This window comes from Pristis pectinata, chromosome 30, assembly GCF_009764475.1.
Source record: "Pristis pectinata isolate sPriPec2 chromosome 30, sPriPec2.1.pri, whole genome shotgun sequence".
Lineage (NCBI taxonomy): Eukaryota > Metazoa > Chordata > Chondrichthyes > Rhinopristiformes > Pristidae > Pristis > Pristis pectinata.
The window spans coordinates 3,717,407-3,737,302 of NC_067434.1; the positions used below are offsets into that span (position 1 = coordinate 3,717,407).

The 19,896-nt window shown below is 41.2% G+C and overlaps 1 protein-coding gene across 1 annotated transcript in view; it reads right to left on the bottom strand.

Annotated features, from left to right (window-relative positions):
- Positions 1 to 19,896, bottom strand: part of tm9sf3 (transmembrane 9 superfamily member 3) — a 74,821-nt gene that overhangs the window by 22,443 nt on the left and 32,482 nt on the right. Inside the window, exons 4-8 of the mRNA XM_052041606.1 lie at positions 19,049 to 19,209; positions 16,485 to 16,562; positions 16,041 to 16,172; positions 12,658 to 12,824; positions 9,290 to 9,384 (exon numbers count right to left, since the gene is read on the bottom strand). Of these exons, the coding sequence (XP_051897566.1) occupies positions 9,290 to 9,384; positions 12,658 to 12,824; positions 16,041 to 16,172; positions 16,485 to 16,562; positions 19,049 to 19,209 (633 nt within the window). The remainder of the gene's footprint in view (positions 1 to 9,289; positions 9,385 to 12,657; positions 12,825 to 16,040; positions 16,173 to 16,484; positions 16,563 to 19,048; positions 19,210 to 19,896) is intronic.

The following is a 19,896-nucleotide window of genomic DNA, read 5'->3' on the forward strand; positions in this document are numbered from 1 at the left end:
TTGAATGGCCTCCAGTACCACAGACTTCCATGAATCTGTGATCTGACCTATTCTGCCTCTGCCATTGGTTCCACATCCTTTTCCAGTTCCTGGTAAGAATATATGCACATTTAGGTCAAAAAAGCAAGTATCATCTAAAAAGAATTATGTCAAGACAAAGGAAAAGTCACTATTTTCAGGTTATGCATAAATACAGCAAGGAATAACCCATATTTCCCAATGTCCTTGCCTATCATGGTGTTAGAAACTTGGAGAGAATTAGTGCTTTTGCACCACCTAGTGGGATGAGCAAATACTGATGGGCTGTATGGGCATTGTTATACAGGACAGACCCATGTCCCTCTGAACCTTTCCTATCCACGTACCCGTCCAAGTACCTTTTAAATGTTGTTAATGTTCCTGCCTCAACCACTTCCTCTAACAGCTCATTCCATAAACTGACCACCCTCTGGGTGAAAAAGTTGCCCCTCAGGTTCCTATTAAATTTCTCCCCTCTCACGTTAAACCTATGCCCTCTAGTTCTTGATTTCCCAACCCTGGGAGAAAGACTGTGCACATTCACGCTATCTCTGTCTCTCATGATTTTATACACATGAAGTACAGAACTCTAGCAGCAGATTCAAAGATATTCTAACAGTCAAGCTTCAGCACTGCATCAGAGATGTCCATCTGAGAAATGCTTTGGTAAAATATGCAGGTATTCAACTTCCTCCACGCCTATGAATTAACATTTCAATCAGGGTTACAAATTAATAATATGGGGTACAATCAATTTTCCAGGTTATGAAAATCAGAACAAGCAAATGATGGAAATCTGAAACAAAATGAAGAAAATGTTGGAGGTCAAGCCGCATCTGTGGAAAGAAAGAGTTAACGTTTCATTCATGTCAAAGACCCTTTGTCAGAACTAGTTCTTAGAACTGAAAAGTTAACTCCCTCTTTTTCCATTGATGCTGCCTAACCTGCTGAGTTTCCAGCATTTTCTGTTTCTGCTTCATGATAGTGAAGAGCACAGGGAGCAGCATAATAGCACTCAGAATCACACAGTCTGACCACTTTAATACAAGCAATAAAGATCCACTGAATCAATACCACATTCAGCAAGTTTACTGCACATGGACCTACTTATCAAACATCCTTATTATGCAGAGGAACCAAAGTACCAAACTTAACTGTAAAAATTCTAAGAAACTGTTTGGGTTGATGTATTAGCACAAACAAGTATGGCTGCCACATGCAATAAATGCAAACCTTGCTTTACCAAAATCCAGCTTTTCCTCACATTATCTTTTTGATCAACATCACTCGTGACAGAAAACCAGTGTTTAATGTTAAAACAAAGTTTGCAACTCAAAGACACCCCTTGGCCTAACAGGTCACCCTTTTTCTTTAACCAACTTTCACCTTCTCACCATAGTATAATACAGGGAGAATTTCTAGGGAGAGGACTATCTGCTTCAATTGCCCAGAGCAACAATTTTCAAATATTTTGTGGGAAAAAAAAAGTACCAGGTATTTCCCAATTCCCCCATTTTTAGCACATTTTATTTGAATCTTTGATTCAGTAACTATGCTTGGGCTAATTATCTTGATTTCCTCTCAATTCTATAATGCAAATTCAGCTACCTCAATTCTCTTCCAAAAATCCATCAATTTATCTATTCCCAAGAATTTTCCCTATTTCTTAGGGCCTCTAAGCAAAGATGCGCTCAATTGATGGTTTTTACAGTCAGCTGTACACCACAGAAACAGGCCCTTCAGGTCACTACATCCATGCCAACCTTTTTGCTCAGCTACACAGATCCCGTTTGCCTGTATTAGGTCTGTATTTTTCCACGCCTTGCCTATTCAAGTGCCTGTCTAAATGTCTCTTAAACGCAGTGATTCTACCCAACTCCACCACCTCCTCTGGCAGCACATCGCTGATACACTTTTTCTTCAATCCCCTTTAAAACTTCCGCACACCTTAAACCCACATCCTCTTATTTCTGATACCGTTACTATGAGAAAAAGATTTTGAACATCTACTCTATGCCTCTTTTTTTTAAGGCTATAGCGGAATATAAATCAAGGTGGAAAGTTGTGGAGTGCTGGCAGATGAATTTAATCCTGACAAGTGCGAGGTGATGTATTTTGGGACCAACTTAGTTTAATAGGGATGAAAAGATCAAGCAGTGAAATTGTTGGATATCAGTAGAGGAGGTGGTAGCAGCATATTAGATAGCAGATTAGGAAGGATTTAAGGAATACAAAGATAGATTTAAGTTGTACACACGCTAATGGACTAAGATGAATAAGGTTGGTGAACCAATTGTACAAATAGATGTGCGGAAAAAGGAAACATGGCTTATACATGTTGAAGATTGAGCACTTAACATTCAAGAATACAAAGCGCACAGAAGATTAAAAACTGGAAAGAGTAAAGGGAGTAGACGTTACAGTACTGATCAAGGAAGACACTATAATGTTGTAAAGATAGGATGTCCTTGAGGGGCCAAGGACAGAATTCTTAAAAGTTCAGAAGCAAATAAGGGTATGAGCACAATACTGAGGATGTTCTATGGATCTCCAAAGTGTGAAAGAAAAACAGATGATCAAATATACAAGGACGTAATAGAGATGTGCAAGTCATCCAGACTGGTTATATTAAGGAATATTGAATTACCCGAAAATCAAACTGAAGATGATACAGGAGAAGGATAAAGAAGAATTACTAATGGTTACGAAAAATTACAGGGGGACCTTGATCAGCTGGTATGTGGGCTAAGGATTGGCAAATGGCTTTCAATCCAGATAAATGTGAGGTATTGCATTTTGGGAGATCAGACTAAGGTAGGACTTGTACAGTGAATGGCAGGGCCCTGGGGAATGTTATGGAACACAGGGACCTAGGAATACAAGTGCTGAAAGCAGCGTCACAGGTAGATGGGGTGCTGAAGGCATTTGGCATGTGAGCCCTCAATCAGGGCATTGTATAGGAGTTAGAAAGTTATGTTGCAGTTATATCAGACATTGGCGAGGCTGCACTTGGGAGTATTGTGTACGGTTTTGGTCGCTCTGTTATAGGAAAGATGTTATTAAACTAGAAAGAATGCAGGAAAGATTTACCAGGATGTTGCCTGGACTTGGGAATCTGAGTTACAAGGAGAGGTGGTGCAGACTGGGACTTTATTCCCTGGAACGTAGGAGATTGAGGGGTGACCTGATAGAGGTATACAAGATCATGAAGGGCATAGACAGGGTGAAAGCACATAATCTTTTCCCCGGAGAGGGAGTGCTAAAAACAAGAGGGCATAGGTTTAAGATCAAAGGTGAAAGATTCAGAAGGGACATCAGGGCAGCTTCTTCATGCAAAGGATGGTGCGTATTTGGAATGAGCTGCCAGAAATAGTGGCTGAGGCAGACACGTTAGCAATATTTAAAAGCCATCTACATAAGTACATGGATAGGAGAGGTTTAGAGAGCTATGGGCCAAACGCGGGCAGATGGGACTAGCTCATTGGGCAACAGTCTGCACGGATGAGTAGGGCCGAAGGGCCTGTTTCCATGCTGTATGTCTCTAAAGTGCATTCAGGGGAACTTCCTTGACCAGTTAAGATCTGGGCTCAACTGGGAAAGAGCAATATTGGATCTAGTATTGGGGAAATTAGTTAAATTGACCAAGTGCCAGTAGGAGAACAATGGGCTGAGAGTGATTGTCCTATCATAGGATTAATATTAGTAACAGGGAATGGCAACGGACAAATAGTAACAGAAAAACAAAAAAAAAATGAGTGATCCTTGAGAAGGTGCTTCAGGTACAGGTTAGGTATTTCTCACAAGAGGACAGAATAGGGGAAACAAAGCCAGAGCTCCTTGGTGGTGAGGGGGAGAGAGAATCTGATGAGACAAAGAAAAAGGTGTGAGCTGAAGAATGAATTCTTGAAGTACGTATCAGGCTAAATCCAGTAAAGTGAGAAGAGACATGAAGATAAAAACATGACTAACAACTAAAATGAAAACATATCTGCAGATTAATATTCTGATGAAATCTTCAGGTGGTCCTGAGTGGGTTGTGTCTCCACCACATTCACGTCCTTCCTATAGTCTGGCAACCAGATTTGCACACAATATTCCAACTTGTATACCTTAACTGAGCAGTCAAAAATCAAAAGGAATAGATTTGAAGTGATTGGTAGCATTGGTTGGGGGAGGGGAGGGGGGGGGTTGCGGGGTGAAGAAGAAGAAATACATTTTCACCCAGAGAGAGGCAGGGGGCTGGAGTTCACTGCCTGAGTGCGAAAGGCAGAGACCTTCATGTTTAAAAATTGCCTAGATCTGTGGAGTCAGAGTACTCCAGCACAGAAACAGGCCCTTCGGTCCATCTAAACCATGCCAACCTGATCTTCTGCCTGGTCCCATCTACCTGCACCGGACCATATCCCTCCAAACCCCTCCCATCCATGTATCTATCCAAACTTTTCTTAAATGTTACAATTGAACCCACATCCACCACTTCCACTGGCAGCTCGTTCCACATTCACACCACCGAGTGAAGTTGTTCTCCCTCAGATTCCCATTAAATATTTAACCCTACACCAATGACCTCTAGTTCTAGTCTCACCCAATCTGAGAAGAAAATGCCTTCATTCATTCACCCTATCTATACCCCTCATAATTTTGTATACCTCTGTAAAGATCTCCCCTCATTCTCCTGCACACCAGGGAATAAAATCCTAACCTATTCAACCTTTCCCTATAACTCAGGTCCTCAAGTCCCAGCAACATGCTTTTAAATTTTCCCTGCACTCTTTCAAGCTTAGATACATTTCCTGTAGATAGGTGACTAGAACTTCAGACAATACTCTAAATTCGGCCTCACCAAGATCTTGTACAACTTCTACATAACATCCCAACTCCTGTACTCAATGCCCTGATTTATGAAGGACAATATGCCAAAAGCTCTCTTTACGACCCTGTACTTGAAGAACATGATCTGCGGGTTTATGGACCAGTTGGATTTGAGCTTTTTGGAGGTAGAAAAATGCACTGATGCAAGCAGTGCAACTGATGTAGTCTATGTGGACTTAAGGATTTGACAAGGTTCCACATGGGAAACTGGTCCAATGATAGATTCCATGGGATCCAAGGCAATTTGGCAAACTGAATCCAAAATTGGCTTGAAAATAAAAGGCTAAGTCTGACATTGGGGGGCTTGTTCTTGTAACTGGAAGCCTGTAACCAGTGGTGAGCCATGGGGACCAGTGCTGGGATCCTGCTGTTTATTGCATATATTAACAACTTGGACATGAATGTAGGAGGGGTGAATAGTAAGTTTGCAGATGGCATAAAAAGTAATGTTGCTGGTAGTGAGGTCACTGTAGGTGACAGGATGATACTTATAAAGTTAGTAAAGTCATCAGAGCAATGGTAGATGGAATTTAATCATGATAAGTGTGAGGCGATGCACTTTGGGAAGACTAATAAGGGTAGGACATACACAATGAATGGTAGAGCCCTAGGGAATGTTCAGGAAAAGAGGCACCTTAGTGCAAAGTCCAAGGGTCCCTGAAGATAGTCGCTCAGGCAGATAAAGTGGTGAAGGAGACACATGGGATGCTTGCCTTCATTAGTAGAGCATTGAATACAAGAGCAAGAAGGTTAAGATACAACTTTATAAAATATTGATCAGGCCACAGCTAGAATATTGTGTGCAGATCTGGTTGCCATACTGTAGGAAGAACGTGAATGTGGTGGAGAGGGTGCAGAAGGTATTGACCAAGATTATGCCTGGGTGGAGCATTTGAGCTATGAGGAGAGACTGGATAGGCTCAAGTTTACTTTCCTTGGACCAGAGGATGCTGATGGGAGACCTCACAGGTATATAAAACTATAAGAGGCATGGATAGGGTAGATGATAGGAAATATTCATCCCCAAAGCAGAATGCTCTGAAACAAGAGGCGATAAGATTAGGGTTGGGATTAAGAACTTGAGGGGATCAAACGAGTTATGCTTTTCACCCAGAGAGCACCTGGGATCTGGAACGCTCTGCCTGAGGGAGTGGAGGAGGCTGAAACATCTAGACAAGCCTTTGAATCTCCAAGTCATGAAACACTCTGGACCAAGTGCTGGTAAATGGATTAGTATAGATTGGATACTTGATGGTTGGCAGGGACACATTGTCCTTGTGCTGCTCAGAAGATGGAATCATGCTGGGTAGCTCTTCAACAGTCAAAAATACAAAGCCTCCTTCTATTTTGTAAATTTTATGAATCCGATTCATTCAGGAAAATGCTCAAAGCTAATCAACTGCCTGCATCAGCTTTGCCATTCTACTTTGAACACTTGTCCAATCCCCCCTTAACATTGTGTTTCAATGAGAAAAATCCAACCTTTAGTATCTCTACTCTAAATTCATATATCCCCAGTACCATTTCAGTTAATTTTCTGTGCACCTTCACCAGAGTCTTGACATCTTTCCTGGGGTTAGTAGCCCAGAATTTGCCACAGCCCAAGACTGGAATTTCATTCATAACAAAAGTGTTAATTGCAGAATTCCTGCGATTCAAAGAGAACAGTTTGCTAATTTTTTTTGTGTGCTTGTAATCAAGGTCAGAACATGCAGAGTCAAAGATACCAATAAGAACAGCTTAAAATCTGGAGCAAAAAAAAGACGAAAGGAACTCAGCAGGTCGAGCAGCATCAGTGGGGAGGGGAGGAATTGGCGAAGTTGTGGGTCAAGACCTTGCACCAGGACTGAGTGTGCAGAGGGGAGGTGGTCGGTATACAGAGGGGAGGGACGAGACAGATTGGTGGACCGAGGAGGGGTGAGGGATGATGGGCAGGAGGAGCCTAGTGAGGGAGGGGTAGAGTTGGGAGACTTAGGCAGGTGGGTGATAAGGTGGAAGCAGACAAGGAGAAACAGAAAAAGGGGCAGATAGAGCCAGGGTGGGGGAGCTGGAAGGTGGTAGAGGCTGCAGTGTGGGCGAGCAGGGACACAAAGGCTACAGGTGCTGGAATCTGATAAGGAAGGTGAAGGTGAAAATGGGAACCATTAGGGGAGAGAAGAAGGGCAGATGGAACTAGAAGGGGAAGGCGGATGAAAATGGGTGATGGGGGAGCTGGAGGGAATGGGAAAGGGAACAAAAGAAATGGGAGGACCAGAGGTGGATTGACAGGAGAGAGAGGGGAACACAGCAGATAAGGGTCACCAGAAATTGGAAAATTCAGTGTTCATACCATTGGATTAGAGACCACCCAGGCAGAATACAAAGTAAAATCTGACTACAGGAAAGAAAAATAGTCAGCATAGCTTTACTAGGGGGAGATCATGTCTGACCAATTTGATTGGACTTTTTTTTGAAGAGGTAAGAAGTGTCAATAAGGGCAGTGTGGTTGACGTAGCCTACATGGATTTCAGTAAGGCCTTTAACAGAATCCCACACAGGAGACTAGCCCAAAAAGTTACAACCAATGTGATCCAAGGCAGGTTAGCAAAATGAATCCAAAATTGGCTTAGTGATAGGAGGCAGAAGGTGGTAGTGGTGAATGTTGTTTGAGATTGGAAGCCTGTGAGCGGTGGTGTGCCACAGAGATCAGTGTTACTGTTATAGTACAGTAGACTACCCTTACTGTTTGTTAAATACACCAACGATTTGGATATAAATGCAGATGTAATTAGTAACTTTGCAGATGACATGAAAATTGGCGTTGCTAATTATGAGGAGCTGAGGCATGGGTTACAGGATATTGATCAGTTGGTAAAATGGGCGGATGGAAGTTGATCCTGATAAGTGCAAGGTGATGCACATGGAATGACAAATAAGGGGAGGCCTTATATAAAGAATAGTCAGCCCTGAGAGTACTGAGAAACAGAGGGACCTTGGTATACAAATCTAAGGATCTCTGAAGATAGTTGCACAGGTAGATAAGGTGGTGAATGAGGTGTAAGTGACACAAGCCTTCATTAGCTGGGACACAGAATATAGATCAGAACCTTAAAGCACAGAAGCAGGGCCTTTTGTCCACTCTATCCTGACCATCAAGTGCCCAAACATACTAATCCCATTTATTAGCATTTAGTCCACAATCTTCTATGCCTTGGCGACTTAAGAGCTTGTTTAGATGCTTCTTAAATGTTGGAGAGTCTTTCCCTCTCAGGCAGTGCATTCCAAATCCCACCCTACCTCTGGATGAAAAAAAACTTCCTTGTATCTTCTCTAAACCTCTTACTCCTTGCTTAAGTCTATACTCTGGTTCTAGATACCTCTGTATAAGAAAAATATAAGGGCAGGACATTATGGTGCAGTTTTACAAAGCATTGGTCGGGTTGCAGGAGTACTCGGTGCAGTTCTGGTCTCCACACTATAAAATGGATGTGATTGTACTGGAGAGAGTGTAAAAGAGACTCACCAGGGTGTTGCCAAGGATGGAGCACTGCAGGTATGAGGAGAGACTGGAATAGGCAGAGTTTGTTTTCCTTGGAGTAGAGGATGCTGAGGGACCTGACTGAAGTCTACAAAATTATAAAAGGGCATAGACAATGTAAAAGCAGGAAAGATTTCCCCATAATAGGTGTCAAAAACTAAAGCATAGGTTTAGAGTAGGGGGAAGAGGCTTAAAGGGGATCTGAGGAAGAATTTTTTTCAACCAGAGGGTGGTTGTATGCTGGAATGCACTGCCTGAGAGGGTGATGGAGGCAGAGACTCTCCAATATTTAAGTATCTAGACAAGCACTTAAGTCACCAAGACATAGAAGGTTACAGACCTAGTGCTGGTAAATGGGATTAATATGTACTCTCTCAATATATTTAAATATCTAGATAAGTACTTGAATGATCAAAACAGAGGCTATAGACCAACTGCTGGTAAATAGGATTAGTGTAGATGGGTAATTGATGTACAACATGGATATGAACCTGTTTCTGCACTGTATAACTCTATAAAAGACTGTCAAGAGTAATATTTTGTGTTAAGTTTGGCACAAGGAGGGGTGCTTTTGTGGCATTGGTATGGGGAGATGGCACTAAAAACTAATATTTAGGCAAGGGAATAAATATCAACAAGCAAAGAAAGAAATGGGAGCTCTGATCTGGAAAACAAAGAAAGATGTGTGCTGGAAGGCTAAGAATGATTTGCATAGCAATAACAAGTAAACAAACATTTGGATGGACAGAGGGAGATTGTTAATTTCTCTCTTTTAGTTCACACATTAATTGGTCAATAGTGAAACACCTGAAATACAAGTGCAATCTGTACACTCAGGACGGAAACTGAGAAATTGCAAAAAGTATCAAATATAAAAAGTACCTCCTTGTCGAGCATACAGACTCCCTCCAAAATAGCCATTCAGCGGCGATGTTGCAGCAAACACAAATATGGCTGTACTTAGCATAGATCCTCTCCTGGAAAAGGGAAAAACAGAAAATAGACAAGAGCTAATAACTGAAAACATTTACAAGTAACATGGATTTTTCACAGAATCATGGAGAAGGCTGCCTCCCGAAATACTAAACGATTGATTTTAATCTTTCTTCGAGTATAACTAAATCTTTCCAGCCACAGCTGCTTGTATTAATCCATAGGCTGCAAATGCTTTGGGACATGTAGATGACAAGAAAGCTATCATAAAATAGCATTCTTTGTTCAAATACATTTCTTGGTACAACTACAGCAACATGAGGAACAGAAAATCAATGATAAAGCAAGAGTACTTCATCATAAGCAGACAGTTTTCACATTAGTTCAACAGTGAAAATTATGCTATTCAACACATGAAGCCACCGCTGCCCAGATCTGGCCCCAGCACAGATGATGGGATGATGATCAGATTTAACAGTAGTATACAAGATCATGACTGGTTTCAATAGGATAAAAAAATGTTCCTATTAGCTGGTGGTTCAAGGATCAGCAGGGCACAGTTTTAAGTTTTGGACAGAAGATGCAGGATAAACATAGTCTTTGTTTTATACAGGCAGCAGTTAGGATGTGGAATTCACTGCCTGCAAGGATCAGGCAGGACTTTTAAGCAGGAATTTTAAGCAGGAATTGGGTAGGAATTGAGGGAAAATAATTTGGAGAACTGAGAAAGGAATGGGTGAATGTTGCTGACAGGGTTGCTCTCACTGGAACCAGAACAGACATAATGGGCTGAATGTGTTATAAGGATTCTAGGATTTCAATCAGATCAGAATTTCATGATCTTCCTTTTCTGTAACAGAACACCAAAGTCATTTGTAGTAGCACAACAGCTGCGCAGGCAACCAACTTAGTACAAGCTTGGCTTGAGCCCAGGACCATCCTGATTTATCCAGCTCAGCAATGGGAAAAAAAGGTCACAAAACCGTCAGGAACATCTCACAGTAGATATTACTAAAACAATTAAAGCATTTAAGTTTTTTGAAGTTTTGACAAAACAGCCAAGCAATGGGACGTATTAATAACAAAAAATGCAAAAGTTTAGTGACATTAGAAAAAAAATCCAATAAAGGATCCAGAATGCCTTTCTAACAGAAATTGCATGCAGCATCCAAGAATAGGAAGGATTGCACTATTTTAAGCCATTTAGGAAAAATGTGATAGTTTAAATGTCTCATTTTTCAACTGTAAATCTCATACAGCAAGCCTCCAGAGCACCAGACGCACTGAAAACAACAATCAGAACAAAGTTAATTTCATGCACCAGCTTTGAAACTGTCTCCTTCCCCATTTGCTCCTTGACACCATGGTGAGATATGGGTAGCTGTCAGAAGATCCTGGCTCAGTCACTACTCTGATAGCTCTGGCGGCTATTTTGAGTAACTCAGCCAAAGAGACGTCAAGACTGCAATTGGTGGCTCTTGCAATGACACACTTCCTAGCACGGGAGATAGTGATCAAAAGTGAAATTCCCTGGCTATTGCTCTGCTTTCCTCTGCTAAAAGAACAGGTGCCTGTTACAGCAACTCAGCTCATAAAATGCTGCCTTGTGCAACACGTGGTTGCGCCATGAACTACTGGTGCCCTCTGTTGGACGATACAATAAACAATCTCTGATAACAAAATCTAGATTTTGCTAGCTACTGAAATGATGGAAACCAGTTTGTACCAGGAGAGTAGTGAAGGCACATCAACAACCCTTCATGTCCACTTATTACAAAAGGGAAATACGTTGAGGTGGTGAAGAATTAGTTTCCTGCTTGGTATCACAAACATTGATGGAAGATGGAAAGGACACACATGAGATTTCAAGAGCTTGTGTAAACAGCTTTCTTACTTAGTTCTAAATATAGGTCATTCTGTAATTTGAATCTAAGCTCTGCTGTCCAGCTGTCAGGGTGTCTGTTCCAAACTGATCTTCCCTATGGATTCATTATTTACCTTAGTCATTCAACTGTCAATTGCTCAACACATTGTAATTGCTTAATACATCCACTTAACATGCACGTTTAGAATTGAAAGTAGGCAGCAGGAATACACTGATGGCATACTACTCACTGAAGGGGAGGGCGGAGAACTGATTAACCAACAACAGTACAATGCACATTACCTGTACGTACAAGTTGTTTGGCACGTAAATTTGAGCCAGAGGGATGGTTTTAAGGCCAGTTGCTTAAAATTATGGGGATATTATTTGTTTCATTTCAAATATTGCAACAATCCTACCATAGAATATTGCATGCATTTTTTACCATTCATAATGTAGCTAAAGAAAGACACACTTCCGATCCACTTTTATAGCTTTCCCTTTAGGATTACAAATTTTCCTTCCCTAAACACGTTTCCCCCTCTAATGACATTTATACTGACCTCAGTACAATCAGGTCTTCAAACATTCATCCCCAAATGCAAAATTCTTTTCCCTTTCCCCTCCCCACCCCCCCCCCCCCCCCCCCCCCCCCCCACACTGCATGGAACACTTGAACACTCTTGTGCATCAGAAAACTAAACCTGGTACAAGGTGTGGCTGTCTGCCCAAGTGTTACATCATTTCATCATAACACCCATAGTCAATGACTCCCAAAAGTGCATGCATGAAAATTGTCGACAACAGGTTCAACTTGGCAGTGAAGCAATCTTCTGAGAAGCAGCCCACGTTACATAGGATAAAGTGAGGATCAGAGACTTGATAGCATCAAGGTAACATTGGGATTATTGGGATATTGCAATAATTGGGGTATTACAAATGTGGATAAGGGGTAAACAAAGATGTAGTTTCCTATCAGCTATTGTAAAACTACTGGAAGTTACCTCAGTCAGCTCTGAAGTTTAGCAAGGTGTGGCTGGAAGTAACATTCAAACACAACAAATTTTCCTCTCCAGGTTTAGATAGGTGGGATAAAGAATAAGAACAAAAGCTTACTTAAATCATCCTTGGTCACTATACCCAGCACATCAAGGGCATGAAGGGCAATCTAGCCATTATCAAGTACTTCCTATGCTGAGGTCTTTATGCTCTGCATAATCTGGGAGCTTCTTGCTTGTGAAGTACAATCACCCACTAAGCAGCAAGAAACCTACCAAATGAGATTCAGGCTTGTCAAAACCAACTGTTGTGTTCAAAGCATACAGTTTTCCCCCTTAGAATTATATATTTCTCAGTATAAAAGGAACAATGCACAAAAGATTTCTGCTGAAGCGCTTACTATATAAAACATTGACAAAGGAACTGACCAATAATGCAAGATATATATACTTACTCTGTGTACAAGTCTTCTATCATTGCCACAATGATGACAATAAGGGACACAAAGAAAATCTGGCAACCAGACCCAATCAGTGATGAAAATATTAATGGATGACTAGATGGCCTGAATACATCCCCATGAACTTGTTTCCATCCATATTCATCTCCCAGATCTCTGTCCTGTTAAAACATCATTTTACTACGGGTTAGCAGCTGAGCACATTTTTGGAAACTATGTACAAAGAACTCTCATTAAGTCCTAGCCTGCACAATTATAAGCAGTACTGCCAAATGCTGATTTGGAGAGCCTATGTTATTTGGAAGCTGCAAAATTATATATATTTTTTTAAATTTTAAAGACAAAATGAACATTTTATTAACATTGCAGAAGGCTCCAAAGTTGTGGCACATCCAGCACATTAGCCTGGATCTAGTACTAGGCAATGAACCCTGTCAGGTGACAGACCTCTTGGTGGGCGAGCATTTCTGAGATAGTGACCACAATTCCCTGACCTTTAGCATACCCATGGATAAGGATAAGAGCAGACAATATGGGAAAGTTTTTAATTGGGAGAGGGCTAACTACGATGGTATTAGGCAGGAACTTGGGAGCATAAATTGGAAAACAGATGCTCTCAGGGAAATACACAACAGAAATGTGGAGGCTGTTTAGGGAACAATTGCATGGGTGTCCCAGTGAGACAGGGAAAGGATGGCAGGGTAAAGGAACCATGGTTGACAAGAGGTGGAACATTTAGTCAAGAGGAAGGAGGAAGCGTACTTAAGGTTTAGGAAACAAAAGTCAGGCAGGGCTCTTGAGAATCATAAGGTAGCCAGCAAGGAGCTTAAGGGGGGACTTAGGAGAGCTAGAAGGGGACATGAGAAGGCCTTGACGAACAGAATTAAGGAAAACCCCAAAGCATGCTATAAGTACGTGAAGAACAGAAGGATGACTAGGGTGAGGATAGGACCGCTCAGGGATAAAGGGGGAAAACACGTGCCTGGAGGTGGAGGAGGTAGGGGAGGTCTTTAACGAATACTTTACTTCAGTATTCAGTAGGGAGAGAGACTGACAAATGTGAGGTCAGAGTAGAACAGGCTGGAGCATGTTGAGTTTAAGAAAGAGGCAGTGTTGGAGCTACTGAAAAACATTAGGATAGATAAGTTCCCGAGGACGGATGCGATACCCCAGGTTACTACGGGAAGAGGGGGAAGAGATTGCTGGGGCGTTGATAATATTTGCGTCCTCCTTGGCCAGAGGATTGGAGGATGGCAAATGCTGTTCCCTTGTTCAAAAAAGGTAACAGGGATAATCCTGGGAATTATAGACCAGTGAGTCTTCTGTCAGTGGTGGACAAACTGTTGGAGACGATTTCGAAAGGCAGGATTTGAGCATTTGGAGAAGCATAGTCTTAATAGGGATAGTCAGCATGGCTTTGTGAGGGGCAGGTTGTGCCTCACGAACCTAATTCAGTTTTTCGAAGAGGTAACAAAACAAATTGATGAAGGCAGAGCAGTGGATGTAGTGTATATACATGTTTGTAAGGTGTTTTACAAGGTTCCCCATGATAGGCTCATCCAGAAAGTTATGAGGCATGGCAGAGGCAGATGGTGGTAGTAAATGGAGTGTATTCTGCCGGGAGGTCAGTGACTAGTTGTGTTCCACAGGGATCTGTTCTGGGATTCCTGCTCTTTGTGATTTTTACAAATGACTTGGATGAGGAAGTGAAGGGATGGGTTGGTAAGTTTGCAGATGACACGAAGGTTGGAGGTGTTGTGGATAGTGTAGAAGGTTGTTGTAGGTTACAACAGGATGGAGACAGGATGCAGAGTTGGGTAGTGAAGTGGCAGATGGAGTTCAATCCAGACAAGTATGAAGTGATACACTTTGGAAGATTGAACTTGAAGGTGGAGTACAAGGTTAATGGCAGGATTCTTAGCAGTGTGGAGGAACAGAGGGATCTTGGGGCCCAAGTCCATTGATACCTCAGAGTTGCCGCCTGTTGATAGGGTGGTTAAGGCGACGTACGGTGTGCTGGCCTTTATTAGTCAGGCGATTGAGTTCAAGAGCCATGAGGTAATATTGCAGTTCGACAAAACTCTGGTTAGACCACACTTACAGCAGTGTGTTCAGTTCTGGTCACCTCATTTTTGGAAGAATGTGGAAGCTTTAGAGAGGGTGCAGAGGAGATTTACTAGGATGCTGCCTGGATTACATAACATGTCTTATGAAGAAAGGCTGAGCAAGCTAGGAGTTCTCTCTTTGGAGCGACGCAGGATGAGAGGTGATTTGATAGAGGTGTATAAGATTATGAGAGGCATAGATAGAGTGGACAGCCAGCACCTTTCCCCAGGGCAGCAATGGCCAATACCAGAGGACATCAGTTTAAGGTCAGATGAGAGAAGTTTAGGGGAGATATTAGAGGTAGGTTTTTTCTAGTGGGTGCCTGGAACACACTGGCAGGGGTGGTGCTAGAGGCTGATGGAATAGGGACATCTAAAAAAGACTTTTTAGATAGGCACAATGATGTAAGAAAAATGGAGGGGTATGGGCTGTGTAAGAGGGAAGAGTTAGATTGATCATGGAGTAGGTTTATATAGATCGGCACGACATTGTGGGCCGAAGGGCCCGTACTGTGTTGTACTGTTTGATGTCCAGCCTTCATTCCCCAGAAGTGATCTCAGTACCTGGGCAGAATGCAGGATTTCTCCAGTGGGGGCATGTGAAGAAATAGTGCAATGGCAGATTTGTAAGCCCCTTAATATTTAACATGGTGATTAGAAGGTGCAGATGGTTGGGGTGGGGTGGGGTGGGGGAGGGGGCTGTGGTAGGCTGGCAGCAGACTAATGACAGTAATTGGGATACAAAGGGTTAAACAATAAGCATGCAGAATCCTGGGCTTCATAGGCAGAGGCATAGAGTCCATGAGAATCTTTATGACCACCAATCTGGCTACAACTGAACTGCTGTCTCAAAATGGCTGTGGATGCTCAGTTGCTGAGTACATCCGTAACAGAAATCGGTAAGACATTAAGGGAATCAAAGGCTATGGGGTTAGTGCAGGAAAGGCGGCTGAATTACCAACATTTCTACATTTCCTGTTTATTTCTGGATGCTACCCTTTTAATCAAATGTGGCAATTACGGACAGGGTGCAAAAGAGATTTAACAAAATAAGCCCAAGGATTGAAGGGGGTGGGGGCAGATTTACTTACATGGATAGATTGTAGAGGCTGTGATTGATCTCCTTGGATTTGAAGGGATTACAAGGAGATCTGATAAAGGTTTTTAAAAGAACATGAAGGGCATAGATGGAAAAGACAAAAAAAGTTTCCACTAGCAGAGGGGGAATGGTCACCATTGTCAAAATAATCACATCTCAGGAGTTATCCTTACCATATCATCCATTTCTTCTTCCTTGCTATATCGAGCGTAATCCTTTCGCAATGTACGCATTAGAATCATGGAAACCAATCCAACCAAGAAAATAACCATCATGAAAGAATTGAAGATGGAAAACCAGTGAATCTGTCAATACACAAAAAAGTATCTTCTGGCTTAAAATCCAAATATCTTGTTTACAGAACTTGCAAGTTTAACAATCTCAAACAAATATCCGCCGACAAACATTCAATAAAATTAACAAACACTTACAGGAACAACCTGCACCCTGAACTTAAATGCAGGATGCAACTTACCAAGATTGAAAAAGGGCACTTGGATGAAATAGACTGAGGCAAACGTTTACTAGTATAATTACGCTTCAGCGACTCAAGGACTTTAGGGAAGGGAATAAACTGGGGGATAAAATGAGAACAGTAATTTGTAAATGCAACGTACTCTGTGTTGAAAGAAGGATGGATCAAGGTATTTATCAAATCGGTCTTCAAACTTCACATCAGACTTCTTCCATTTCATCTTAAAAACAGGAAACAAATTAAGTTTAAAACACACAATGCACAAGATGAATTTGGCAGAATTATGTTCAATAGGAACATATCTTCACAATTTGTATATGTCTGAAATATTTGTGCATAAAATTTCATGTCATTCATGTTAACATCTAAAATATTGCCTCTGTTAAAATTACATTACTCCACTGAAGTATCAATCTTACAATGCTTAAGTAATTTATCTTTCTTAGCATGAATATGGACGGGCATTCAAGCCAAAGAAAACATAATGGAGATAATTTTAGTTGTAGTATCTACCTATCCTAACAGCTATCAAAACATGGCATGTTCCTTAACAACTCAGAGCTCTGGCAACAAACTAAAGCCTTGTGATTCTGGGGTGTTCCAACTGACCTAGCTGCAGTGTGTAACATGTCACTACCAAACACAGGCTGACTGATTCCTAACCTTCTCAACTACAAATTCTTGGGTATCCATTTTAAGACTGAACTGGAACCCTTTAAAAGTGGTCCCTTATTCAACGGCCCAATGAAATAGGTATCGTCAATGAAGAGATAGCCACAGGTATTAATTCATTTGAAGTTACCATATATCAATAATGCCTTGCTAGAGTAATAGCTAGTGAAAATACACTAGGAAATCTGCCAGAATTCCTATACAGGCTTGCACTAACACACAGACTGTATTAACATAAATAACCTCTCTGCAGTTAAGAACAAAGGCAAGGACTGCATTGGATTAAAATACCAATACGTGAATTCCAGAACATAGTAAATGTTGATCTGTGAATAAGAAAAATCTAAAGCGCAACTGAATTGCTCACTATCAGCACAATGAATAGGTTTTTAAACTGCAGTTTTGGTACAGGAAACAGCATTAGCACACAGTGGTACAATTATAGAATCATGTCAGTAAAGGAGACAGACACTTGGCTCATTGAATCCAAGAGTGCTCCCTGTAATCCATGCAATTTCATTTCACCATCTTTCCCCTGTTGCCCTGCAAATTACTTTCTCCTGTGGCGATCTATAATCTGAGTGACTCCTTCTAATCTTGCATACTGAGATTCCGATTAAAACCACTCCATGTGTGATAGAGATTTCACTCACATCGTGCCTCCTCACAACATCTGGAAATGGGAACTTATTCTATCTAAACCCATCATGATCTAGTTTTTTTTTTCACTTTTGTTCTGTGGTTGCCAGCAATGCTGCATTCATTGCACATCTTAAGTGACTACTTTAACCACTGAGCTTGTAGACCTGATAGAAGTATACAAAATTATGGAGGCATAGATAAGGTAGATGATCTTTGTCCCCAGGGTTGAAATGTCAAATACTAGAGGGCATAGATTTAAGGTGAGAGAGAGAACATTTAAAGAAGATTCATGAGGCAAGTTTTTTTTTGACACAGAGGTAGGTGCCTAGAACACACTGCCAGGTGAAGCGGTGGAAGCAGATAAAAGGGCAACATTTAAAAGGAATTTAAAAGGACACATGAACAGGCAGAGAATGGAGGAATACAGACCATGTGCAGGCAGAGGGGATTAGTTGGGACTGGCAGCATGTGCCAAAGGGCCTGTTCCCATGCAGTACTGTTCTATGTTCTTGTTAGGCCACTTTAAATGATAACTACTGTGTGGCTTGAAATCCACAAAGAGCAGCCTGGGATGGAAATGGCATTTATCCTTCCTCAAGGTGTTCTAACGAGTTGTTAAATCTGCAATTGTGCACTCCTATCTGCTAGTTTGCTCATCCAGTATCATGACATCAATGCTACCTGAGTTCTGCTTGAAAAAACTAATTTTAGTCCGATCTAAAATTTAGCAAGCTGGAACAATAAACTGTAACTACACTGAAGAGATGTTAAAGTACAGTGACAAATAGAGATTGCAAGGTCTCTTGGCTTCAAACAATCACAATTGGAGTTCTAACCATATTTTCTGTGTCCAGGACATCCAGCCATATGACTAAAAAGAACAAGATTGACAATTAAAAACCACAGGTTATGACATAATGGGGGAGGAAGGGAGAGACTAGGTTCTCTGCTTCAACGTTATTAACCAAGGACTCTGAAGCTCTACATACTTTGCATTTGCCTTAAGACAATGACAAGTGGACACAAATGTAGTGAGAAGCACAAGGTTATAAAAGTACCTTTACACAATGGGTGTTAAAATATCAAAGCAGTATTCGCTGTTTGAAATGGAATTAGATATTACTTGAAAATGAGCAACATTCAAATGAATTCAGAGTGAATAGGATGGCGCAGTTGCCTCAGGTACAGAAAAATGCCAAGAGTCCCAGAAAGCATCTATGCTGGTGCACAAATTTACAATTTGGAGCACAAATTTACAATTTGCATCACTGCGAAAGGATATGCTTTATTTGTAACATGCAATACAGGCCCAAAATAATTACTAGTCACATTCTCAGTAATATTTTATTCCAATTGTAAAAATTCAGATTTTCTTTTTAAAACTATACTTACCGAATAAGACATTGGAATTTTTGTGTTAGCCACCAACTTGACCTTTCCTTCACTGGTTAAGTTAACATCCACAATTCGATTGCCATTGTAACCTATCTCAAGTTTTTTGTAGGTCCAGAGGAAATGATCTTCTCCATTTTCATCCGCTTCACCTACAATCCCTGCAAAAACAGAAAAATGCACCAGACCTTGCGGTTTAGAGAGCATTTTCATTCCTCTTTGCAAATGGTTAAATTTATTGAATATCTCTTTACCTCTGAGTAACATATACTTTCCAAATACAACTGCACGTAGCAATATAATGCACATCATACAATGTGTCATCCAGGTCAAAAGAATAACACGTCCAGGCCCTGTCTGTGCTGAATTAGTTGATCTGAACAGGCAAAGCAGTTGGGCTACTAGAAATGATTTCAGTGCACAGAGGCATGGGAGAGAAAACAAAAATACACCAAGATTCCTGATGTTACATGCAGTCCAGTAATACATGTTGGAGAGTACATAATGGTGGATGATAATGAAAAGTAGGATCAGATTTAACCACGGAGCTCATTATACTCAAAACCCTAACCAATGTCTAAGCACACACATCACGAATGGCTATAGGGGTGAAACTTACTGCAGATTAAGAGGGTGGTTCATAACGTACAAAGTCATGGTCACATTTACTAAACAGCATCACATCAAAAGATGAAGCATTTTCAGATATTCCTTAGAATGTGAAACAGAAGGTATAAATATTTCCTTCAACATATTATTGCACATGATGTACCTGGTGGTAAGTAAATGAGCACATCTACGTGGTTGATATAATGCTAAGGAACAGCTGCCTCGCAAATAAGGACTCT